Source organism: Ziziphus jujuba, chromosome 8 (assembly GCF_031755915.1).
Source record: "Ziziphus jujuba cultivar Dongzao chromosome 8, ASM3175591v1".
Taxonomy (NCBI): domain Eukaryota; kingdom Viridiplantae; phylum Streptophyta; class Magnoliopsida; order Rosales; family Rhamnaceae; genus Ziziphus; species Ziziphus jujuba.
This window is the reverse complement of record NC_083386.1, coordinates 30,342,440-30,366,976: the sequence shown is the minus strand read 5'-3', so window position 1 is coordinate 30,366,976 and position 24,537 is coordinate 30,342,440. Positions and strand designations below refer to the sequence as shown.

General features: G+C 34.8%; 3 protein-coding genes across 4 annotated transcripts; 2 read left to right on the top strand and 1 right to left on the bottom strand.

The window, feature by feature from the left end:
• Positions 1 to 1,220: 1,220 nt before the first annotated feature.
• On the bottom strand, positions 1,221 to 6,477 carry LOC107407034 (uncharacterized). Of its 2 annotated transcripts, none has more exons than XM_016014252.4 (6): positions 5,090 to 6,477; positions 4,631 to 4,917; positions 2,670 to 3,698; positions 2,324 to 2,492; positions 1,940 to 2,100; positions 1,221 to 1,721 (listed from the first exon to the last, which is right to left on the bottom strand). In XM_016014252.4, exons 1-6 carry the CDS (start codon positions 6,177 to 6,179, stop codon positions 1,479 to 1,481), a joined length of 2,979 nt encoding a protein of 992 aa, XP_015869738.3. In that variant the 5' UTR covers positions 6,180 to 6,477; the 3' UTR covers positions 1,221 to 1,478. The 2 variants fall into 2 exon arrangements, with proteins under 2 accessions (XP_015869738.3, XP_015869739.3); XM_016014253.4 differs by having other exon boundaries at positions 1,940 to 2,097; positions 5,090 to 6,475.
• A 7,924-nt stretch (positions 6,478 to 14,401) lies between these two features.
• Positions 14,402 to 18,311, top strand: LOC107414724 (uncharacterized). Its single transcript, XM_016022892.4, has 8 exons — positions 14,402 to 15,019; positions 15,594 to 16,117; positions 16,293 to 16,343; positions 16,430 to 16,537; positions 17,067 to 17,162; positions 17,284 to 17,382; positions 17,462 to 17,521; positions 17,609 to 18,311. The coding sequence occupies exons 1-8, from the start codon at positions 14,506 to 14,508 to the stop codon at positions 17,672 to 17,674; spliced, it is 1,518 nt and encodes a 505-aa protein (XP_015878378.1). The 5' UTR covers positions 14,402 to 14,505; the 3' UTR covers positions 17,675 to 18,311.
• Positions 18,312 to 18,450: 139 nt separating this feature from the next.
• Positions 18,451 to 20,366, top strand: LOC107414723 (cytochrome P450 89A2-like). The gene has a single exon (XM_016022891.4). It carries the CDS (start codon positions 18,452 to 18,454, stop codon positions 20,084 to 20,086), a length of 1,635 nt encoding a protein of 544 aa, XP_015878377.2. The 5' UTR covers position 18,451; the 3' UTR covers positions 20,087 to 20,366.
• The last annotated feature ends 4,171 nt before the right edge of the window (positions 20,367 to 24,537 follow it).

The following is a 24,537-nucleotide window of genomic DNA, read 5'->3' as shown; positions in this document are numbered from 1 at the left end:
TTTCTTGTGTTTGAGTGCAAAATAAAGACTTGCAAGTGTTGAAGCAACCTTGAGGGCAAAGGCTTAAGTTCGTTTTCATTGAAGTCTGCCTGCACAAATATTTAGACGGTGAAGCATCAATTCAGTTTTAAACTTGAGAAGATTGGAATTCTATTGTAGACATGACTAGTAGCAGTGCATTCCTCAATGTTTGGTATTCTAGGTAAATCAACAAGATAGAAAAACCAATATTCATCATTGGTATCCAGTTTTAAACAGTGAAGTTTCGGCATTTCAAATGCAAGTAAAAGGGCAACTTTGTAACAATAAAAGTTGGCGGCTGTATTTGTGGTGCAATGGCAAAAGTTATTTTGAGAGAGCAAAATTAAAATAATATGCGACATCAGAAGCAACATTGTTAGTGATTTATGAACTTGGAGCCATTCACCCAGATGCAGATGCAGATGCAGCAACTGGAACATCGTCTTTTGCCTTGTGTATTGTGTCGGCTTGACGGACCAGTACCAGAAGGTGGAACAGGTGTAGCTCTGGGGAAGAAGCCCGAAGTCATTGTGAGCCTAAAATTGTGTAGCAGCTTATAATTATGGGCAGGAAGTATTGCATCAGCTTCAGGTCCAGGATGATTAATGTTGTTGTCGTTGTGGTGTCAAATCATGGACCCCCTTTATAACTCCACTTCCACGAATGGAAAGACGAGGGAAGGAAGAGGAGAAGAGTTTGATGGGAAGCCATGATGAGATATGAGAGAAATAATGAATCATCCCAGTTAAATCATGAAAGAAAATGTACGGCGTTGAAGTGTACAAGGTTGATGAACTGAAAATGAGGAGGGCTGAATTATTAATGAGGTTTTGAGAAAATATAATAAAAAGACAACTGGCAGTGTATTAATCGAGGCAGAAAACGTGTTTGCCAGAAATGCACGCAGCAACAAAAGTGAAACTTCTCTTAAATAAGTCTGTTCCCTCTCATATTCGAGTCGACTTATGTACCGTGTAACTGTGACACTCAAGCTTATAGCTAAATTCCTTTTGTTTTCAAAAATAAAACTTCTATAATAGTAGTAGAGAATTTTTCGTCTTGCTTTAAACTCTTTCCTAACCACATAGATCAACACAGAACCAGCTGAAATACCTAACTACTCTCTTTGATCATACAAATTACCTTTCTAGTTTAGGTAGATGGAAAAAGCATTGATAACCAACAAACAAAACCAACAGTTACGGAAAACTGTAAACTTCTTCCTTAGTATACAATGGTTTTGAAAATATATACAAGTTAGGAATCAATAATTTGTTCTGTATATATACAAAGGAAAAAAGGGGAAAAAAATTTGATGCTTACATAATTACTATACTTGTTACTCTGCCAGAGAATAAAACAACCGCACAAGAAGCATCTGTACTTCCGTGGTCCTCCAGGAAATGTTCCACTTGAAAAAAAATGTGAAAATGTGTTAAGGGGCCCATGGATGCAATTTAGCTAATGGACGGCAACATTGGATTCATACCAAGTCCAGATCCTCCAAAAGTGCCAGGCTCTGCATGCTTAACCGTACCAAAATAGCGGATATGGCGTAAGAGCCTTGCCAGGAAGGTGTTATGGCATATTGTTGAGCTATCACAAACAACAGCTACATGTTTGCGTGCCCTTGTTATGGCAACATTCATCCGCCTGCTGTCTCCCAAGAATCCAACAGCTCCTAAAGTGTTTGATCGCACCTAAAACAGAAAAGAAACAGGCATCATATCAGCCATTAGCACATAAATACCGATCGTCAACCATCAATTATGCCTCTTTGAAGAGTAAAAAACCTTCTGCATCTAACTTAGTTACTTTACACGAATTACATAATATATTGATATTTCATAAGATTCTCCCAGTGGTGTCTCAATTAGAAAATATTTTTTGTTTTATGTCCCTCTGTATAAAATTATACCATTGATATGATTACTGCATCAGCCTCTCGGCCTTGAAAGCTATCTATTGTGGCAACCTCAATGCCTGCAGCCTCTGGAAGTTCATCTAGTCGGTCCCTCAAGAGTTTCACTTGAGCAACATAAGGGGATTGCACTGCAATGGCCGTTGCACTAACACCTGCTTCACAAAAAGACAATATAAATTGTCAAGATAGAGATAATCTTAGGATAAATGCACCACATTTATTCAAAAGTAACTTATTAAAGAGGAAATCATTGATTGAAAAACACTGGCATATTTTGAAGGAATGAGTTCACAAAGAAAGTGATCAAGCTAGTAGTCTAACTCAATATATAGGAGTATATTAATTAGCACGGGTAGACAATGAAAGGAGAAAACTAACCAGCATAAATCAAAGAAATGACATGCTGCACAACAATATCCACTTCCCCTTCATTGTAAAAAGACCCTGTGCCAGCTAGATCTAGATGTTCCTCACAGCCAACTGACAAACTTCCATAGGGCATTCTTGTGTCAAGTAGCAGAAGTGGGCATTGTGTTATCCATGTAGGCTGCAACAATTGAAAGATATCATTTTTACCTCCGTAAAAGGAAAGTCAGTTGTGGTGAAAATTTTTTAGAGAATAATGTAAACTTCCAGAACTACACTTATGGTAATACTTTAATTAATAGAAATTAAAGTTCCCAAAACGTCAAATGCATGGAGAGATCATGCATGGGCAAGCTACCTTGACAAATGGAGAATCTACCAAAAGATGAGAAGACACAGCTGCAGAGGACTCCAGTGATCCACCATACATCTCCCTTGAGGCCCAACTGGCTATTGCATTGTTCATACGATATTGTGTCGTTAACTTGGTGGCTAGAAGACCTCCGTGTAAAGTAGCAGCTCTTTCCAATAGAGATACTCCTAGACCACCTACTAAAGCATTTCTAGATAGAATAACTGGAGCAAGCTGGAATTGGTCACCAGCAAGAATACAGCGCTTTCCCTGAAATATTGGTATCCAGCAAGAAGGCTCAATTGCTTGCCCTGCTTCGTCTATGATAACAAGGTCAAAAACATCCAGTTTTCTTATCAAAGGATCAGCTGCTCCAGTGTTGGTTGCAAGAACAACTTGAGCATTAGATAGCACTTCCCTCACAGTCTCCTTCTCCTTCTTCTTCAGTGTCTTCCCTAGCTGTTTTAAAAGCTGGCGTATGCCAGCAGCTAATGAATCATCCTTCAAACAATACCTCAGGTCTTTTCTCAGATCTGACTTCTTCCTTTCAAACTCTGTTCGAAAACTGGCAAGCTTGGAATTCACAATTTCTCCCAGCGACTTTGATGCTACAGTTGTAGATATACGTGCTGGATTGCCAACCCGCACAACATCTAATCCAATATATGAAAGCTTATCAACCATGTTGTCAACAGCTGCATTTGTGGGTGCTGTTACAAGCACTCTTTCACCTCTTTGAACAGCAAGTGCTACTAACTCTGTGAGCAAACCTGTCTTTCCAGTACCAGGAGGCCCTTGAATTATCAATATGGGCCGCTTCTTGTTCAAACCCAAAGCAATCGCTCTTTGCTGAGACCCATCGAATTCATTCCTCAACAGTCCATTCAATTCTTCTTCACCCCAATCTACAATATTATTCTCCTCTAGCCATGCAATATCTTCCTTGTCTCCAAATAGTGTAGTTACAACAGCAATTGAAGGATTTTTCTTCTGCAAACCATTTTTCTGAAGCAGCATCAGCGCTTCGCAATTGCGCTGTAAATTAAGAAAAGGTAGTGAATATGCATATAACCACACTGGCACCGATGAAAAAAATTTTACAGAAGCAAAGGAAAGAGAGTTCTTTCTTTGAGATAAAATTTTAAAATATTTACAATGAAATATCACAAACTTGCCCCTTCATTATACAAACGTTAGGCAGACCCAAAAAAACAATGTAAACTAAAGGAATAGCAACACCATATGTGAAACCATGCAAACAGTACGAAACCTCTAGGTGGCGTCTCTGACATGCAACGAACATGAGTTTAAACAGAACAAGCTAACTAAGTGGGTAGCAAGTTCAAATGCACAGGTGAAATTTAGAGAAATGGCTTATGCTGCAACGGAACAACCAACCAAATCAGAAGAAAGACCAAAAAACTGATGTGATGCAGCCCATCTGGATCTCTATCCATAATGGAAGATGCATATAAAGAAACTTGAAGGGAAATGTGCAAAGGCATGCAAGACTGTACTCTGGAAATTGAACTTACAAAAACTGTTATCCCGCTGGAAGGATGCAATAGAGACGAAGAAGACCGTCTGGTGGAAACAGAGGTGGCACAAAACTGAGTACGTAAGAAGGATAACACCAAAGGAGCATAGATAAGGAGAAAAGGAAGCCCAAGTAGGGGAGGAAACTAGAGAAGGAGACCATGAGGAAAAAGAAAAGTATATATATGGTAATGGAAAAGCAAACAAAGCATAGAAAAACAAGTCACCTTGAGAATCAGAAAGATTGATTAAAAAAGTGCAAAGGGGAGCAATAAGAGCATAAATGTAAGCAACGGGAAGTGGAGAAGCTGTGGGGCTGTGGAAATAACTATGTACCTACTACGGTGTTTATGAATCATTCGCACTCCCGAATTATATTTGTTTCAATTTAAGCGTCTGGATATATAGCTGAAAATAAAATGAGTAAGCACCTCATATGTAAGTGCATCGGCTAATCCATGAATACGATCAATGCGAACGCTCTTGCCAAAGAGTTTGGAGAAGGTTGGATCACCATGACGAGATTCTAAAGCAACAGTGATGCTACAACCGTCATCCCCAAGGCTATTAATGAAACCCTGCATACAAGAAGAAGTTGCACCTGCACCCCTGCTGTCACACCTTCTCACACACACCATGTCTCCAGGAGACAGACTGGTTGGAGGTAAGCGGTGATTTCCCTCGACCCTGAATAATACCATATGCATTCCACCTAATCCTGTTGTTGTTTTTATTATTATTATTTTAAGAATTGATTGTAAGAATCAGCAAATTTAATTTGAATGAAAAATGAAATTAGAAAAAGTGTTCGAACAGAAAAATGAATTAGATGAAAATGACAATTACTAATAATAATAATAATAATAATAATAAGAGAGCTGCTGACCGACCAGTAGATGTGCTGACAGCATTGAGATTGCAGATGGTGTCACAGAGTTCTTGCTGAGCCTGGCCATGACTGACCAAGAACTCAACGGGTCTGGAGGAGGAGGAGTGGTCCAGCAGCTTAGGAACAGCGTCCAACTCCTCCTGTGTGAACTCCAATTCGGAATCCCTCTCGATGCGAAGCAGCTCGGACATGCGGTTGGTGAAATCGTCAATCCTCGACTGAATGCTTTGGGCCTTGTCCGCACTCATTCCTAACACATGGACATGAGTGCTCTTGGGCTTGGCCTGGCGGGCAATTGCTCTATGCTGAGCCGAATTGGCCAGCTCCTTGAGCAGCCTCCAGGAGTCGGTTTGGCGCCAATTGTTGGGGTGGAGCTGGAGGAGAAGGTGTCGGAGCTCCCTCTGGAAGTGGTCGAAGAGAGTCGGGTAGTGAGTGGAAGCCTTGAGGCACATGGTTTCCAGGCCAAGGGGCATGGGGACAGCATTGAGGTAAGGCTGGGCGTGGATTACGAAGCTCAGGCCAGGGGCCATGCGCTGCCTCAGATCTTCAGACAACTCGGCAGAAGTAAAGTCGAAGGCCATGGCTCTCATACCCTGCGAAATCCACCTCACTACGCTCTTCCCGAGATATCTGCGACCCAGCGGGTCTCCATTATTATGATTATTATTATTATTATAATTCTTATTCTTATCATCATCATCATCAGTAGAAGTAGAGGTAGAGATAGTGCTAGTAACAGAGGAGGAGGAGTCGACGGTGCCGTTGTTGTTGTCGTTTGGATTATTGAATTTTCTACGGCTTCTTCTTCTTCTTCTTCTTGTATTTGTATTTAGGGTATTCTTGTTGATACTCCTAGTAGCGGTGGAGCTAGAGCTGCTGCTGTTCCAAACGAGGGGCTGCGGCTGGGACTGTGGCTGCTGCAATCTCAATCTGAGTCTTAATGGAGGAGGAGTTGGGCTAAACAGGCAGATGGACGATTTCAAGGAAGAAGGCTTGCGAGCATTTAAATTTATATTAATGTTATGACGGTACAAGCTCAGACTAGAATTGAAGTTGAACGAAAAGCACCAAGATGCTGCTGCTGCTTCCATATCCTTCTTCTTATTCTATTTTGCAGCGGCAGCAAAGCTTTACAACTTTAATATCCAAACATACTTTATAATTATTAACTACTTCTATTTAATTATCTTAACCTCCTCTAAAATAACAACAGCAGCAAGTTCAGGCCTCCGATATTTTTCTTTTTCTAATTTCTTCTTCTTTCTCTTTTTTCAATTTGAGAGGCTGCGGAAGTTGGGGAAGGTCGTTATCTCAATCTAGTAGCCCACTCCCACCGAAACCCGAATGGAGAAAGGGACAAGATCTCAGCGCGTGTTCTGATTGGGCGCACAAATATTTTGAGGCGTGGCTTCTGCCTCGTCCATCTATTATTATTTGTTCTTTCTTTTAATTTTAAGTGGTTCTTCTATTCTCCCCTGATTCTTCGGTGCCCAAGCCCACACCGTTTTTCTCAAGCCCAGGGCCCCAAAGCCATTGATCCGTGGCTAAGTACCCCTACGCTCACAATCTTTCCCCTTTTTTTTTTTTTTTTTAACAATAAATTATTTATTTTAAATTATTTGTATCAGCCTTGTACCCTTGTGAGCCACAGAATTTTTTTTTAAAAAAATAATAATAATAAAAGTATTGTCTTTTCTGAAATTACAATCATTTATTTCTCCTACCTTATGTATTATGCATAAATGTTTAATAAATTACGGCTATTATTAACTAACTATAACAGATAAAAAGAAAAATTAAAAAACCATATACGACTTCCAAATTGTTAAGAAAATAGAAGGATATAATTAGACTAATAAAAAGAAAAGCATGGATATTTAGGATCAATTATTATTTACTCAAAATTATAAATTTTATTATGGGGTGTTTTTCATTAAGAATTTGATGTACTTATAACGAATAAGATCTAGGCTATGTTTAAAATGCATGAACTACTGAAAAAAAGGAAGATTCATTCTAAAATTGGTTTATCAGCACAACAAGACATATCATGCCAAAAAATGTCAAAATTTTAAATGAAACTAATTTTTTTCGATCAGTTTATAGGAAATTAACTTACTGTAATTCAATTTCATATGAATTATTTTTCAAAGTTTTTGTTTATACAATAATATTTAGAATTTACAAATAATTAATTAATTCATATTTTAAAAATTAAAGCTAAAATTGTTTTTAATAAAATATATAAAACTAATTTTATAGGAATATTTCATATGACATCTTTTTTTTTTTTTTTGGAGGATTCATTTCATCCTATTTTTTCACATTGTGAGATTTAATTTATTTTGAAGCTCACAATTTTCTCATTCTAAAAATCATTCAAACATAAAAAAAGAAAAAATTTCTATAAAATTTCAAATCCCCACTAATTTAAAAACTTCTTAAACGAGGTCTTAGGAAAAAATAAATGTGGAAAAGGGAAAACATGCAAGTTTTAAAATTAACAGTCAAGCTCTATATACCATACATATTTTGTTTCATTTAGATTATATAATCCGGATAAAAGCAAATAATACATGAAGTAATCATCTAGTATATATAACTCAGACAATTTGAATCCATCTAGATTCCGTATACTAGATGTATCCAATTTCATTTCAGATTATATAATGCGAATAAAATAAATGATAAATGAAATAATTGTCCGGTATATAAAACTTTGATGATTTGAACTCGTCTAAGTTCTGTATACCAAACATATATTTTTCATCCGAATTGGAACAAATGATACATGAAATAGTTGTCCAATATACATAATTAGGACAATTTGAATAAGTCGAAGTTATGCCTAAAAGATACATCTTGTTTCATTCAGATTTTAGTAATTGAAGAGTTGTAAAGTTATATTAAAATATTTAGTATGCAACAATATCTCTAGTTTAATTTTTGAAAGTCTAAAAAGTGTACTTGTTATATTTTAGGCACTTAAAAACTAAGATCGGAGGCAATCCGATAGAGGATCAAGATCGAGCCATGATCTGTGAGTGTATTTCACTTTTCATAAATATTTTGGTCATGTTAAATTTATAAATTCTTGATTTTGAAATTTTATAAAAATTTTGATAAATTATGGTTATATAATTATATATGTCTATATGCATGAATATATATAAAAGTTATCATTTTATGTATTTTTTGCAAGTTTTCAAATGTTTCCAAAGTTTAATATGCTTATGGTGAAATTGTAAATTTTGATATTTAAAAAGTTTTGGTAAATTGATCGATTATTGATTTATAATTTTATATCATTGTATTTTTGGCATTAAAATTTTTTTGATTATTTTATTGATCATATCATATTATTTATATTTGACTTGTACATGATATGTCAAATATTTACAATAAATTTTTAGATATAGATATAAAAGAATAAATGATATTTTGTTATGGGATAAATATGAGATGTGGACTTGTGATACTGTATACCGAACAATACCATGGTTACAAATATAGATATGGATATGGTTATAGATATAGTTATGATTATATATTCTATATATATACATTACTTAACCACTTACTATTATCATTTAATATGGAGGTTGTTAAAAGGTCCTAGCTCTGCAATACTTCAAGGACACCATTAGTAATATGACAGTTTCTCCCTCCTTCGTTAGTTCTGTGATGCCTTAAAATGCTAAGAGTCGTATGATAAAATTTGATATTGGACATGGCATACAAGTTTTAGTATTATATGGATTATAATTATGGAACTATTATTTTTACTCATGGGTTATTTTTGAAAAATATAAATTATTTATTTAAATACAGGATGTTATAACTGGTATCATATTTATAAATATTTTCAATAAAATATGAAGTTTGCTATATTTTTTGGAGAAATTCATGGATTTTGTGATAAACATTTTTTAAAACAAAAACGTTCAAAAAAGTAAAAATAAGGTTTTAAAAGAAAATTTTTGAAAATAAATGATTATTTTCATATTATTATTTTATTTCACTTACTCAATTTATTTCATAATTTCATTTTAAAATTATTCTTTTAGGTTTCAGGTGATAGGTTATATATATATTACACCCAGGCATTTTCGTTATTTGTATGTAATTCCATTTTTAATGTATTATTTTTTTTCTTTCACTTTGATGATAGGAAATATTCTCTTCCTTTTTTTTTTTCACTAATTAAGTATACAATATACTAAACATTTCCACTATTTTGCATATTTATTCATTTGTATTCACTAGATTATTCTGGTGGATTAATCTAATATATATTATTCTTATATTATCTTTGATTGATGATTTTTATAAGAATTTTATTAAAAATGTTTATGATATTTTATTTGTGGTATTGAGTTACATCTAAATTTCAAAAAGCTTTACTAGATTTTTAATAGAAAATATGATAAAACTTCCCTAAACATGATCACTTCAGATATTCAGAGATGATCCCGAAAACAATCTTGTCACGGAACCTAAAGATAATACTTAAATAATTGAAATAAAATCTATCAATATGATCCAGGTTTATCTCTAATTTGGCAACCAAAATTTATCACTCTATTTAAAGCCAACCAGCCATTTGTTGACACAAACAAATATAGGCTCCATTTGGGATTACCTTTTGATGCTTCAAAATTAATTCTTAAACAATCAAAATCTAGTTTAGGTGTTTGGCGTATATACATATGGAGAAATTCTACAATGCGGATCGGTTCGCATGCGGACCACACCTAAGCCGATGCTTTTTGAAAAAAAAAAAAAAAACATTGGCTTTACTATATATGTGTACACAACGTACATAGCAAAGTCAATGCTTTTTTCCAAAAAGTATCTGTTTAAGTATAGTCCGCATACGGATCGGTTTGTATCATATAACTACTACATATATATATATATATATATATACAATAATCTATGTTATAGATAAACATTCTACAAAAATCTATGTTATTTAGAAGGTGATTTTGCAATGTAGAGAAGGGTAGGGTCCATCCTATATTATTTTCCGAAACAGTTTTTCATTTTACACATTAAAAAATCATCAAAAATACATTGTGTATCTTTACTTAAAATTTAAGATTTGGAAAAAATGACAATTTAAATGACCTTTTACATGAATTTCAAAAAGTTTGAAAACAAATATATAAAAATGTAAATAATATATATTATTTTAAATATAATTTTTTTTTTATATAGATATATACATTATTTAATATACATATCAACATAAATATGGATAATCATACCATTTTCAAAAATAAGTATTTTTTAACCATATAGATATATATCATATTTATATTTACCAAAAATAATTTTATCATTTTAATTCTTATGAAATATTTTTTACTGTATTATCGAATATGTTTTTAATTTAAAAATGCAAAATCAAATTTTGTATTTTCATTTACAAAGTTGATTCAAAAATATTATTTTTAAAAACATTACCAAATGGGCTCGTAGCTTTTTAATTTGTGATTTTAACTAATTTTAATCTTTATTAAGTTAATATATTTTTGTAATTTATAATTTTTGATAGCTCGACTTATAATTTGTAAATGTTTAGCTTTGATATAAATATTTTTCCTCTTTAATATATTTGTTATGTAACTTATGTTGAATAAAGAAACAATGTAAATAATATTTACTAAATAAGAATATAGGATGGTAATTTGCTTTGAATTGTCTCCTGTCCCTAATAAGGGGCGATGAGAATTTCTTGTTTGATAGTCTTTCCTATATATTTGCCCCGGTTACATGTGTAAATAAAAAGATTTTATGGTATAGATGTCAACGGCTTACTACTAAATCAATCTTACCGAAGACTTATTTAGTATAGTTTTTATTTCTACTTCTGTTTTTTTTTTTTTTCTTTTATTCTATTTCTCTGAAAGTGTTATATAAAGAAGCTACTTTTTTATTTTTTTTTATTTTTTTTATTTTTTATGTTTTGGTTTAAAACCCAAATACGACCAAAAGAAACTCCTTTTAGCTTAAAAAAAAACTATGCTAAACATGAGTATTTCACATTCAAGAAGGTGGAGAAATGGCAGGAAGTTGATCGTTCTATCATCTTATGAGTATGAAGTTGTGAGTCGAATCTCGATAAACTTCATTTGCGCATCATAGTGCACCTAAAATTGTGGGTTCGATCTTGATAGCCCTATTTGTGTTTCATGGTGCATTCCCTTATGCACAAATCTCCTATTCGAGAGGGGCCACAAAGGTTGTGTATCACTAAAGATAGGCTAGCGATGGTACATTGACCCAAATTAGTTCTTAAGCTACTGAATCCCATAGGAAACCCATTTTTTTATTTACCAAAAAACCATGACTATTTCATTTATAAATTTTTAATTGAAAATAATTTTTCCTACCTTTTTTCATATATATATATATATATATATATATCAAAATATTTCAATTTATCAGTTTTTAGCTCTTAGTTCTATGATTGATTTATCAACTTAGTCAAAGTTTCTTTATTATTTTAATTGTTAAAATCTTTACTAATTAATTTTAATTTTTAAAGCCAAAAACAAAGTTAAAAATTAATATTTTATAATTAAATAATATTATAAAAGTTATAATTTTGATATTTAACTGTTAAAATGGTAAATGATTAATTATACTACACATTTTTTGGGTTTTCCTTAATTACAAACGGTAGTTTCATGTTTATCATAATTATATCCGTATCGTTTCTGACAAAACTTCATCCAAAGTGTATTCTCTCTCTTTTATGTAGTAGTTAAAATTATTTAAATATCCCTTGTATATATTAATTAAATATGGATTTGATTTATTTGAAAAATAATTTTTTTTTTTAATTTAAAAAGGTTGAAGCCCAACAGATAGTAGGTACAAAAATAACTATCAATTTTTAATCGTAACCTCTGGAATCTTTAAAACATAAATAACGAGAGTGTAACGGCTAGAATAGAAAATGACATGCACACCCCCTATTACTTGAGAAATATCAAAATTGATGAATTATTAGTTCAATAGTTGTAATGATAGTGTAAAAAATTGTTATCAGTTCAATAGTTGTAATGACATTTGAATAAATTTTCAAGTGTAACAAAATATATTTCAAAGTGTCATAATGAGCCATTGGCTATATAAAAACTAACAGGGGTGCAATCCTATTGGACTAATATTTTGTACACATCTAAATGTGTGCTTTGTCTTAAAAAAAATAGATGACACAGTCCTATATGCTATGCACTATATGTACCCTAGTCTTTATGTACATTTGCTTGATGGAAGTCACCTTGTGCACCTATCAAAATATTCCTATAACTAACCTGTATTCAAGAAACAATTTGCATCTAATTTCAACCACAAATTGCATTCCTCAATACAACCAAAAAGCATTTAAATGTACTAAAGCCCCCAATGTACAACCTGATATCAAAATCTATAACTATTTATCAAAATATTACTAAACTTGATGTTGTGGTTATGGCTGAGAAAACCAAAGGACTCAAGTCACAGTGGGTTGGGATGATGAGTCTTGAGGTTAGGATGAAGAAGTTCCCTAATTATTGGACAATAGACAAACAACAAAAATGAACATAAACATGCAGACAAGATAATACTTTAACAAAAAAATGCAGACAATATAATTTCCAGTATATAAAAATACCTGTGCATTTCCCTCGGCAGTAGTATATTCCTGTGAAGTTCCTTGGGTAATATCAACTCTAGCAGGTCCCTTTTATCAAACAAAGTGATAAAAATTAGTACACAAAGCAAAAAAAATAATTTATTTATCATCTTGACCCAAAAAAAAAAAAAAAATTACACACAACCTCTCCATTTTTCAGGGCATCAACTGTTGGATGTTCCTAAGTTAAAATTCCAAACCCGTATGTAGTCCGCATACTCCATATATGATATAAACAAACAACCAAAATAATTACTTGTTAATCAATTTTCATCCCCAGACCAGAACATATTTTTTTTTTCAATTTAAACTTTGAATCAAAACCAAAAATCAAGAATAATAAAATTTGTTAACAATATATCGAAGACCATAAGCCCTTTTTTACTTTAAACTTTGAATCACAGAACACAAAAAACGATGTGAATATCTTGCATTTGCTCAAAAACACATTTCACTAACAACTTAGAAATTGAAATTGAGTTTTCTTTTCTTCGATCTTCCCTTAAGAAAAAAAAAAATCACTAACAGCCTACAAAGACATTAAAGAGAGTAACAAAATTTGTGAAGAAAGTGCCAGAAAACCCTAACCCATTTTACTAACAATCCAAGGACAAATACTTTGTTTTTTTCAAGAACATTTCATAACAAAAAACCCCAACCCTTTTTTTCTCGCAAAAGTGTGAAAAATTACCCAAACCCTTTTTCCCGAGCAAGTGTAAAAAAAAAAATCACTAACAATTGAGACAGAGGAATGAAATTTGAGAAGAAAATTTCAAAAAAAATAAACCCTAACCCATTTTCAACAACGGCCAAAACAAACCCTAACAAGTTTTCGCGCATGAAACTCTGAAATGAAATTCGTGAAGAAAATTTCAAAAAAAATAAACCTTAACCCATTTTCAACAACGGCCAAAACAAACTCTATCCCATTTTCAAAAAAACCCTAACCAAATTTTCATGCATGAACTCTGAAACCAAATTTCTGAAGAAATTTTTAAACAAAAAAAAAAAAAAAATCCTAACCCATTTTTAATCATCACACAAAGAAAAACCTTACCCATATTCTGGAAGAACGTAACAAACAAAAATAAAAATGAGATAAAGAAAAACCCTCTCCATCGTTAGTTTCCGCAATTCTTCCTTCCTCTTGCGTTCTACCCTCGCCAATCATCTCTATATCGGATGAGGGAGGGAAATGCCTTCCTTTTACCCTCCGAAATTACTCTACATACTATTGGGTTCGGTTTTTGCGATTTTACCAAGTATCTGACATATGGCATGGCAGTGGCAGAGTTTTAGAGATCACAATTGTATCAAATAACTATTATGTTCTTATTTCGTCACATATATTAGGGTATCCGATTATAATTAAAGGAAATTAATCCAAATGTAAAAGATAAAAAATGAAAGATAATTTTTTAAAATTATGAGTGATTGTATTTATGGTAAAGTTGAGGGATTATCATCTATCCCAAAAATAAAAAGTAAATTATGGGTCATTTAGTAGAAGCGCACGATTTAGACATCGCAGGTTGAATTGTTGTTGTTGTTGGTTTTTTTTTTTTTTTTTTTTTTTTTTTTTTTTTTTTTATAATTACTAAAATAAAGAAAAGAACCTTTTTCTTTAACTCGTGCAGGTTGTGAAAATATACGAAAGAAAATGCATAATTCTACACGGCAGACGAAACCCTAGCCAATGGACAGACGATAGGAATAGCAACATCAAAATGCCTAAATCACAGCCATTTTCATGGTCTCGTCTCCTACTCAGGCAAACCCTCAAGAACCCCACTAAATCCCCACTTCACTTCTCCCCAAGAAGATATATTTACACTCTCCATCTTCCCACCGTCCAAACACCGAAACCATGGCCTACGGGCAGAATCTCGTGCTCCTTCTCATACTCTACGGTATCATCCAGAGCAATCCAGGACCTTCTGGCCGAGGTAGAAAAGGAAAGACATAGGGACAGAGAGCAAAGGAAGAGGGCTGGTCTTGATACCAAAGACATTGACCAAGAAGATGAGGAAGACTACATGGGTGTGATGCCATTGATAGAGAAACTTGAGAAAGAGAAGCTCAAGAACACAGGAGACTTGAACATGTACGAAGAGCCCACCGACTCCGATAGCGACCAGGACGACGAGAGATTCACTCGAGACGCAGTCCAGAAGAGGTTCGATGAGTTTCAGAGGAAGGCTAAGCGACACCAGGAGTTGCTCAACAACTTCGTGGAGTCTGGTATGAAATGCAGTTCTTCACCATTTGCTTGTTCATTTTACTGTGTTGGTTTTCTTTCGAGTTGTAAATATGTCAATATGGGTACGGCAAATTTGGTTTCCTATAATTTTAGAAAAGAGGACGTATCGATATGAAAATCAAATACATCCTTTCCCAGTGGGGGAGAAAAAGGAAAAACTTTCTCTATTCATAGCACAGTTGCAGAATTGTGCTATTCATTTTGTTGGGTGCTGAGAAAAACGTATAAAAATCCACCTAACTACTTAGAATTGTCTTATATAGCAAAAAGCAAAATGTAAGCAATTCTCTAAGGGTCGTTGATGGATTTCTTATACCTTTTTTCAAACATTTGAATAGTCATGGAAAAGATTATATGCATTGTTCAATCGGCCTGGTTTTTTTATTCATTTTGAGCAGATGTTTAGCAGAGAAATCCGGAGTGCTTCTATTCCATGAACGCCAAAAAGTGTGAATTAATGAAGAAAATATATTTCCTCGTGACTCATTGGTTTTTCTTGTTGAGATGACTTTGCTTTATGTTTGTTAATTGGATTAACCTTGCATTTTCTGACAGAGACACTTGATGATACTTTTAAATGGATGAATAAGATTGACAAGTTTGAGCAAAAACATTTTTATCTTCGCCCTGAATATAGGGTCATTGGTGAATTGATAAACCGTGTTAAAGTAGCAGAAGGCAAGGATAAATTCATTCTTCAGCAGAAACTAAATAGGGCCATGAGATTGGTGGAATGGAAGGAAGCTTATGATCCAAACAGTCCTGCCAATTATGGAGTTATTCAGCATGAACAAGTTGGACCCTCTGTTGATCTCTTGGAACATGCCGGATTTGAAAAGGAGAAGGCCATTATACAAGGGGTTGATGATGATGATGAGGAAGAGTTTGATGACATGAAGGAAAAAGACGACATACTGTTAGAGAAGCTAAATGCTATTGACAAGAAACTTGAAGAGAAGCTAGCAGAGCTGGATCATACATTTGGGAAAAAGGGTAAGGTTCTAGAGGAAGAAATCAGAGATCTTGCAGAGGAAAGAAATTCTTTGACGGAGAAGAAGAGAAGGCCTCTCTATAGAAAGGTCAGTGCACGCATCACTAAGTCCATTTAACATAGGTAGTTATATGAGTATTTTGGAAGTTTTTGATGAATTATTCTGCAAGTAAACATATTCATCAATTCTATGTTTTGGTGTTTGATATGAATATCTGATACTCACTTTCAGATTAATTATAGTTATTTTCAAATACTTGCAGGGTTTTGATGTGAAATTGATTGACGTAAACCGAACTTGCAAAGTTACGAAGGTATTGGCCACCTTACTATGTATTTCTTTCTATATAAAATGATGCATTTGACAATGTTTATAATGTTTTACTACTTTGTGTTTTAGGGGGGACAAGTGGTTAAATATACTGCTATACTTGCATGTGGAAATTATCATGGGGTAGTTGGTTATGCAAAGGCCAAAGGCCCAGCAGTTCCTATAGCTCTTCAGAAGGTAATTTTTTTGGTTCCATGATTTAATGGAATTAAATATGTTTATAAAGATTTGCCTGACATTCTTTTGTTAATTAGTTTAATTGCATTTCTATTGTCAAACAGTAAATGGTTTGTTTGGTTCTAGTGCCATCGAATTATCATTCGAAGTTTAATATTTTAAAGAGAATTATCATTCGAAGTTTAATATTTTAAAGGTCCAGCAATTACCTAATTGGATTTGGCTTGGACTACTTTGCAAGGGTAGTACTTAAATGTAAATGGAAAATAGTTATTGAACTTTTGATGATAGTTAATTTACCCATTCAATTTTCAACAGAGTGACAGTTTCGAAGCAAATTATTAATAAAATAAATTGAAAGAGCTGAAAATTGATCTATTTGTCTGCAATTGCTGATTTCCATGTTACTAGAAACTCAGTAAAACTTCTTATTGCAACTTGCTTTACTTTTTATCATTGTTATTATTATTTTTTGGGTGGGGATTGGAATGATGGTGCTGATATACTGATTGATTTTTACAACATTCAGGCATATGAAAAGTGCTTTCAAAATCTCCACTATGTGGAGAGACATGAGGAACATACAATTGCACACGCAATACAAACAGCATATAAAAAGACCAAGGTAAACAAGTCAGGTTTTATAGGTGTAAATTTTTTGATAGCAAGCATTCTATATTTTCCAGTTTTCTCCTTCCTTGCTGGTTTCTGCTGTATATTTTGCTAATCTTTAACTTGTGATATAGGTTTATCTCTGGCCTGCGTCCACTACAACGGGCATGAAAGCAGGAAGAACTGTCCAAACCATATTAAATTTAGCTGGTTTCAAGAATGTTAAGTCGAAGGTAAATTGCCTGGCAAGCCCTGTATCAAATAATGGTCCTGTGATTATGGTATTTGCTGAAATTTAGACACTCTTATTAGGTTGTTGGCTCAAGGAATCCTCATAACACAGTTAAGGCTGTTTTCAAAGCCCTTAATGAGGTGAGTAGTGGGTCTTTCTGATGAATATGAATGCTGTTTACTCTGAAATTTGTATGCTGACAATGGTCTGCTTCTGAATGTTTCCAGATTGAAACTCCAAAGGATGTTCAAGAAAAATTTGGTCGGACTGTTGTTGAGAAGTACCTGCTTTGAAGGAGACGTTTGTGAGGGCCAATTTTTGCGATTGACCATGGTCATCTGTCTTTGTTGGGATTCTAAAGGAGGTTTAAATTCTCTTAATCATGAAAATGTGAACAATATTTTAGGGATGGAGGCAGTGTTTTTCCTTTTGGCAGTAAACATTGAAAAATCCAATTCATTTTAATAAAAAAAAAAAAAAAGTTGCATAAAACTACTCAAATGCTTGTTGCTTATAAGCACTATAGAGGGCTCATCATGCATACCGGCTTTGGTATTCTTTTAGATTGTCAAATTTCGTGCAACTTCAGTTCAATTGCAATAGGAATGAGGTAAATACAGTTTGATGGATACATTAAAGGGTTTTATCTTCCCAAGGGTAAGACAAAATTAAAAGGAAGGAGAAGGACCATTGATTAGTCAAATTTATAACCACTAGAAGGAAAAGGAAGGCGTAGAAAGCATGGAAGAAAGAGTCGGATGGATGATCCGGAGACTAGCCGTATTCTTTCGCGTGTTTTTATTTTTTCGGACAACAGAGACAAACCGTCCTTGAAGTTGTTTCTTTCTTTATACATACCGTCGGATTTTGTCCCATATTTAATCGTTGGGCTGAGATTCGTTTGGAATATTATAATATGATTATTCTATATCTGCGTCCTCTTGTTTCTTTGCTTTTGTAATCTATATCGTCCATCATATTAATCTAATCTAAATCTAATCTCTATATAGTATCTGTGGTTGGAGTCTGGCAGTTTGAAACTTCTATCAACAAAACAGGGTATTTTTGCGATGGAAACATGGTTTGTGATCGTGGTCTCCCTCTGCATCTCATACCTCCTTAAATCAATATTCAGCCTTGTGTTCCGTGATGGCACAACCACCAGAAAACTCACAGCCACCGCCACTCTCCCTCCTGGACCCATCAACTTGCCCATCATCGGCAACATCTTTTGGCTCCGCAAATCTTTCAGCGAGCTCGAGCCCATCCTCCGCAACCTCCATGCCAAGTACGGGCCCATCGTCACCCTCCATATCGGGCCCCGACCTGCCATCTTTATCCGCAGTCGTTTCCTTGCCCACCAAGCCTTGGTCCAAAACGGCGCCGTCTTTGCCGACCGCCCACCAGCCCTCGCCACCAGTAAGATTATCTCCAGCAATCAGCACAACATCAGCTCCGCCTTCTACGGCTCCACTTGGCGCCTCCTCCGCCGCAACCTCACCTCCGAAATCCTCAGCCCTCTGCGCGTTAAGTCATATTCTCGTGCCCGCAAGTGGGTGTTAGAAATCCTAGTAAGTTCCCTCCAATCCAAATCCAAATCCAAATCCCAGACAGAGCCAGAGCCAGAGGCAGTCCTTGTCAAAGACCATTTACAGTATGCCATGTTCTGCTTGTTGACGTTGATGTGTTTTGGCGACAAGCTTGACGAGAAACAGATCAAAGAAATCGAGGCCGCCCAGCGTCGGATGCTGTTGGCCTTTGGACGCTTTAATTTACTCAACTTCTGGCCAAGATTGACAAAGATTTTGTTTCGAAAGCGGTGGCAGCAGTTCTTGCATCTCCGCGAAGAGCAAGAAAGGATTTTAGTCCCCCTAATAAATGCGCGAAAGACGAAGCTCCAGAGCAAGGTCGACCAATCGGATAACAAAGCGTCGGAGGAGGAGGGGGAGGAATTCGTGGTATCGTATGTGGACACCCTATTGGAACTGCAGCTCCCGGATGAGAAGAGAAAGCTGGATGAATGTGAAATTGTGAGTTTGTGCTCGGAATTTCTCAACGCCGGCACAGACACGACGTCAACTGCCTTGGAGTGGATTCTTGCGAATATAGTGAAACATCCACGCATTCAAGAGAGGCTCCTGGCGGAGATTAAAGGGGTTGTTGGTGGTGATGGAGATGAGGTCCAAGTCGAGGAGGTCAAAGAGGAGGATTTGCACAAGATGGCCTACCTCAAAGCTGTGATCTTGGAAGGTCTAAGGCGTCACCCACCAGGACACTTTGTGCTACCACACGCAGTCACGGAGGACGTCGTTTTAGACGGCCATTTGGTGCCCAAAGATGGCTCTGTCAACTTCATGGTGGCCGAGATAGGATGGGACCCCAACGTGTGGGAAGATCCCATGGCCTTCAAACCCGAAAGGTTCCTGAGAGATGGTCGTGGTGGTGATGCTGATGCTGATTGTTTCGATATAACAGGTAGTAGGGAGATTAAGATGATGCCCTTTGGGGTCGGGAGGAGGATCTGCCCTGGCTCTGGTTTGGCAATTCTTCATTTAGAGTATTTTGTGGCCAATTTGGTTTGGAAATTTGAGTGGACCGCCGATAATGGAGATGAGTTGGACTTGTCAGAGAAACAAGAGTTCACCATGGTGATGAAGAATCCATTGAAGGCACGCATATCTCCAAGGCTAAACAAGTCACCTTGATAGGTACATATACATATATCTGCTCTCGTTTCCTTGTGTTGTTAGATGAAGGTTTACACATTCCATATTCTATGCAGCGTTACTATTGAAAAATTCAGAAGCTTTAGAAGTCAACAACTTCCATTTTATAGATAGTATAGTAGTACCTGTCGTTTTTCCATATTGCAATGTGCAAATAGTTTATCGTATTTATGCTTAAAATCAGGTTTTCAGGTCGAATCAGTTGTAACATATCAAGTTTGTGAAGCAATGGTGATAACCTGTATTTTATTAATCAACATCTTTCTGGGCTAAGGCAAATACAATCTCTGGAATAAGAAAATATATATATATATATATATATATTTCCCAGAATAGTTATCTATGCATATCTACGAGGCATTCCAACCATAATAATCAACCTTTTTAGCCCCTGGTGTACATGGTTTGGGGGAGGGGACTTGGACGTTTTGATACAAAGCCAAAGCCAAATCCACTTCCTGAAACGAAATCAACAAGCGTGTCATGAGAAAAATTAATTGCAATTACATATTATCTTTTATTTGTCATTCAAAAACCAATATTAATAAAAACAACTAAACATATTATACCAAGTATTAACCTTTTTTTTTTTTCTTTTTTCTTTTTTCTTTTTTTAATTACAACTCGGAGGATGGGAATTTTCATCTAAGTCGAGGTTTGTATTTTCAGTGGTTCTTACTGAACCATACCTACGAATGCACCGAGTATTTCTTTTTTTAATAATTGAAGTCGCTTGGATGATAAATAGTGATATCAGATGGTCATTTTTCCGATGAGGATCACTGTATACATATGATGATGCAACCAAGACCAAGTCTAATTAATCTAGAGTATAACATGTTATCACAGGTCTTTTGTCAATCTATTGTTAGAGCATCTTCATTCATTCTGTCCTTCTAAAATTTTTTTTACCATATCAGATAAATAAAAAAAATTATTTTTATCATATCAGATAGATAGATAGATAGCTTTTTAAAAAAATATTCTCCAATAATGATATGTAAAAAATTTATTAAGATGAGATGGCAACAAAAACAATAAAAGCTGTGGTAGAGGGTCTATTAGACAAAATGAGTTATAGATTCAATATATTCTCTCTCCTCTCTCTTCATCAATTCATAACTTTTTTCCTTCTCTATATGCCAATTCATTCTATTTTAAATTTTAAATAGGATTCATTGGAAAATAAATTTAAATAGATATTGTTTTGGCCAATTCATTCCATTTTAAATTTTAAATAGGATCCATTGGAAAATAAATTTAAATAGACATTGTTTATTAATAGATACTATGTTACTTAAAATTCAACACTTTCCAAATCTTTTGACTCATAAGCTTTAATAAAGAAGATCATTGGAGATGTTCTTCATATCAGTTTTATTATGCTTCTCTTAATTGTTTCTAATTATGTTATACGTGTAAATTAAGATTTTCAAAGATAATTTTATCTATTCCCAAGTAAAGATAAATTTAAAATATTCTTTGAAACTAGGGACTACATAAGAATTTCTTATCCTCAAGTGAAGTAAAATTATATTCGATGTCTCATCTTTGTTTTCCATTGTGTTAATTTTGTCATATTCCTCGTTTCAAATTTAAATTCAAAAAGATTTAAAAAAAAATTGCTGTGGACTGAAAAGGGGGACGAACAATTGAAATGTGCAACAAAATTCTAGATGATGCATGGCTAAACCTAAATTCTGCTGAAAAAAATAAGGGATAAAAGAAAAAGGCAATCAGAATTGGAGTCATTATCACAACTATGCAGGCTGCAACACAATGGAAGGAGCATAATACATGTCTGTTCGGTTTAGATTTTTTAAAATAGGAAGACATGTGGATTAACAATATATAATGTCAGCAGTGCTCAGGTAAATTGAATACATAAATTCAACACTACATTTAAGTAAAACTATGCATCTCTGTACATTTACTACTATGTTGATGTATATATGTAGATAACAGTGACAGCTACCGAACGCAGGAAAACAGTCCATACCCAATGGGCAGCAATGGTTCCTAAAATTACTGTTATAGTCACCATATTCAACCTTCAGAATTGAGTTTCATCAACCTTCAACCGAAACTAATCTACTCCCAGATCACATCCCTGTTCTAATTTACTTGGACTGTACTCAATTCTGTTTGCACTATTTCGCAGTCTAATAGCAGTAAACCGAGATCGATGGACAATGATAAAGAGAGGGCAAGGTGTCCGCATTCGGTAATGGGTTCCACTGTGTACTCCAGATTCACAGGGGTTGCTTGGTTTTGTTTTCCCATCTCGCGGAATAAAGATGAACAACAATCTGAAAGGTGAAAAGTGCGCATGTACATATTCATTAAAACAAAAACTCTACCCTCACCAAGAAAGACCTCTCCAGAGAATCTAGTATGCTGAATGTGTTCATTGCCTCAAGGGTAAAGTTCGATTCCAACTGCGACTCTTTGTCTTTCTTTTGGAGGAAATCCATTCATCAACCCCAAAACTGAAAATAGAGGAGTAGTTGTTGATCCTCTGTACATCTCTTATGAACAAACAAATATTATATAAGTTCTATGCTCTAACTTCAACTTGATCATCCGTTTAATATCTTACATTCCCAATATCTTTGGTCCAGGAGCTTGAGAGTTGCCTTGTCATATCTGGATGTCTTCCTCTTCTGGAGGATTTTGCCGATGCTAGGTGAATGTGGTTGCTGTTTTGTTTTTATTTGCTATTTTTTATTTTTTTATTTTTTTGGTGCGAAAGGAACACAAACTTCCTTTAAGAAGAAACAGTACGAACATCATCCTGAAGGATGGAAGTGAGCCACGGAGGTCCATCTTCCAACCATGATTTCATACATAGATAAATCTCTAGGTCTATATGAATATGAAAACGCGCTCACAGAAGACGAAGTAGACCTCAGTTCCTAAACTAAATGATACTCCATTCCCAAATAAGGTTGATTTCGAGTGAGAAGGCGAACCACTTCAGAGGAATCAGTTACCAATTCTCCACCTTCAGAACCGGCTTTCAAACAGAACATTATTGCTTCTTTTACAGCCAGTAGTTCAGCAGCTAAAGCTTCTCGAGGCTGAAAAATTGGCTTAGCTAATACCCCCGTAAGCTGATCACTACAATCTCGCACAAGCACACCAGCACGAACCATACCCCGTGCCATAGAAACCGCTCCATCAATATTAATTTTATACGAACTAGACGAAGGTGGAAGCCAAGATCGTCTCTGCGTCGCCTCTCCATTACCCAGCCTAGCATCTTTGTCAATTATGAAAGCAACAAACTCCGAATGACGATCAACCACTCCATTGAAAAGCATGATATCAGATTTTGGCTGACCTCCATGCAGAATAACATTTCTTCGGTTCTATAGCCCATGGATACGCAAAACGCTCCTGCTGCCAAACTTCCAACCTCCTCAAGACCCCAAAACAGAAGTCAGCAAAAGAAGAAAATTATTGATTCTTGATATGCTCATTAAAGTCAACCATTTTCCTTATGCCCCGAGCATTCCGACATGTCCATAAAGCATGCAATATGGATCCACCACAACTTTACACACATTACAGAGTCACGATTGAACAATCTTCTTCTTGAACAGCAAATTAGCACAAGGCAGAACAAGAGAACTAGCTCTCCATATGAAAACTTTAATCTTACTCGGCACCTTAAGTTTTCATATTAGTTTCCACCAGGAACGTCCTTCATGACCACTGGTGCCGCCAATCACTGCCCCTCACCAAGCTTCCTAGCTATTCAATAACCAGAACGGACAGAATAACGTCCACAGTTCGAGAAATCCCACCCTAGTTCATCACACCGGCCATTACCACCAATTGGTAATTTCAAAATAGCTTCAGCTTCATCAGTTGAAAAACTAGCCCTCACTAAAGTATGAATCCAACAGCCAGATGGAGTAATAAGATCTGCTTCACACAAATCTTCAGGGAGAACATGAGGGGATAGAATACGTAAGGAGTTAGATGTAGAGACCCATGAGTCATGATAAACCTCTAATCGACTCACCTATTTGCTATGTTTTTAAAAAGTTGTTTTTAGAATAAATCAATCTTTCTTTACCACTAGGTAATTGGAAAATAGTATGCTAAGGTAAGGTGGTATCATAACCAATCATTATAGAACAAATCAATTTTAAAGCCAAGCTGAAAATATTTTTTTTATGGTTTTAATTTGTTCTTCAGTTGTGTAAATAAGCGAGACCGACTTAACATATATCAAAGATTGGTTAATTAAAAAATTATGAAATAAAAATGACTTTTTCGAGTTAAAAAAAATGATTTACAACTTAATTGACTTATTCTATAATAATTTTAAAAAACAAAATCATCTCATCGTATATCTCTAATATCAGATATTTTCTTTGGTAATTGACTACTATTTATGACCACAACAAAAATTCAAATTT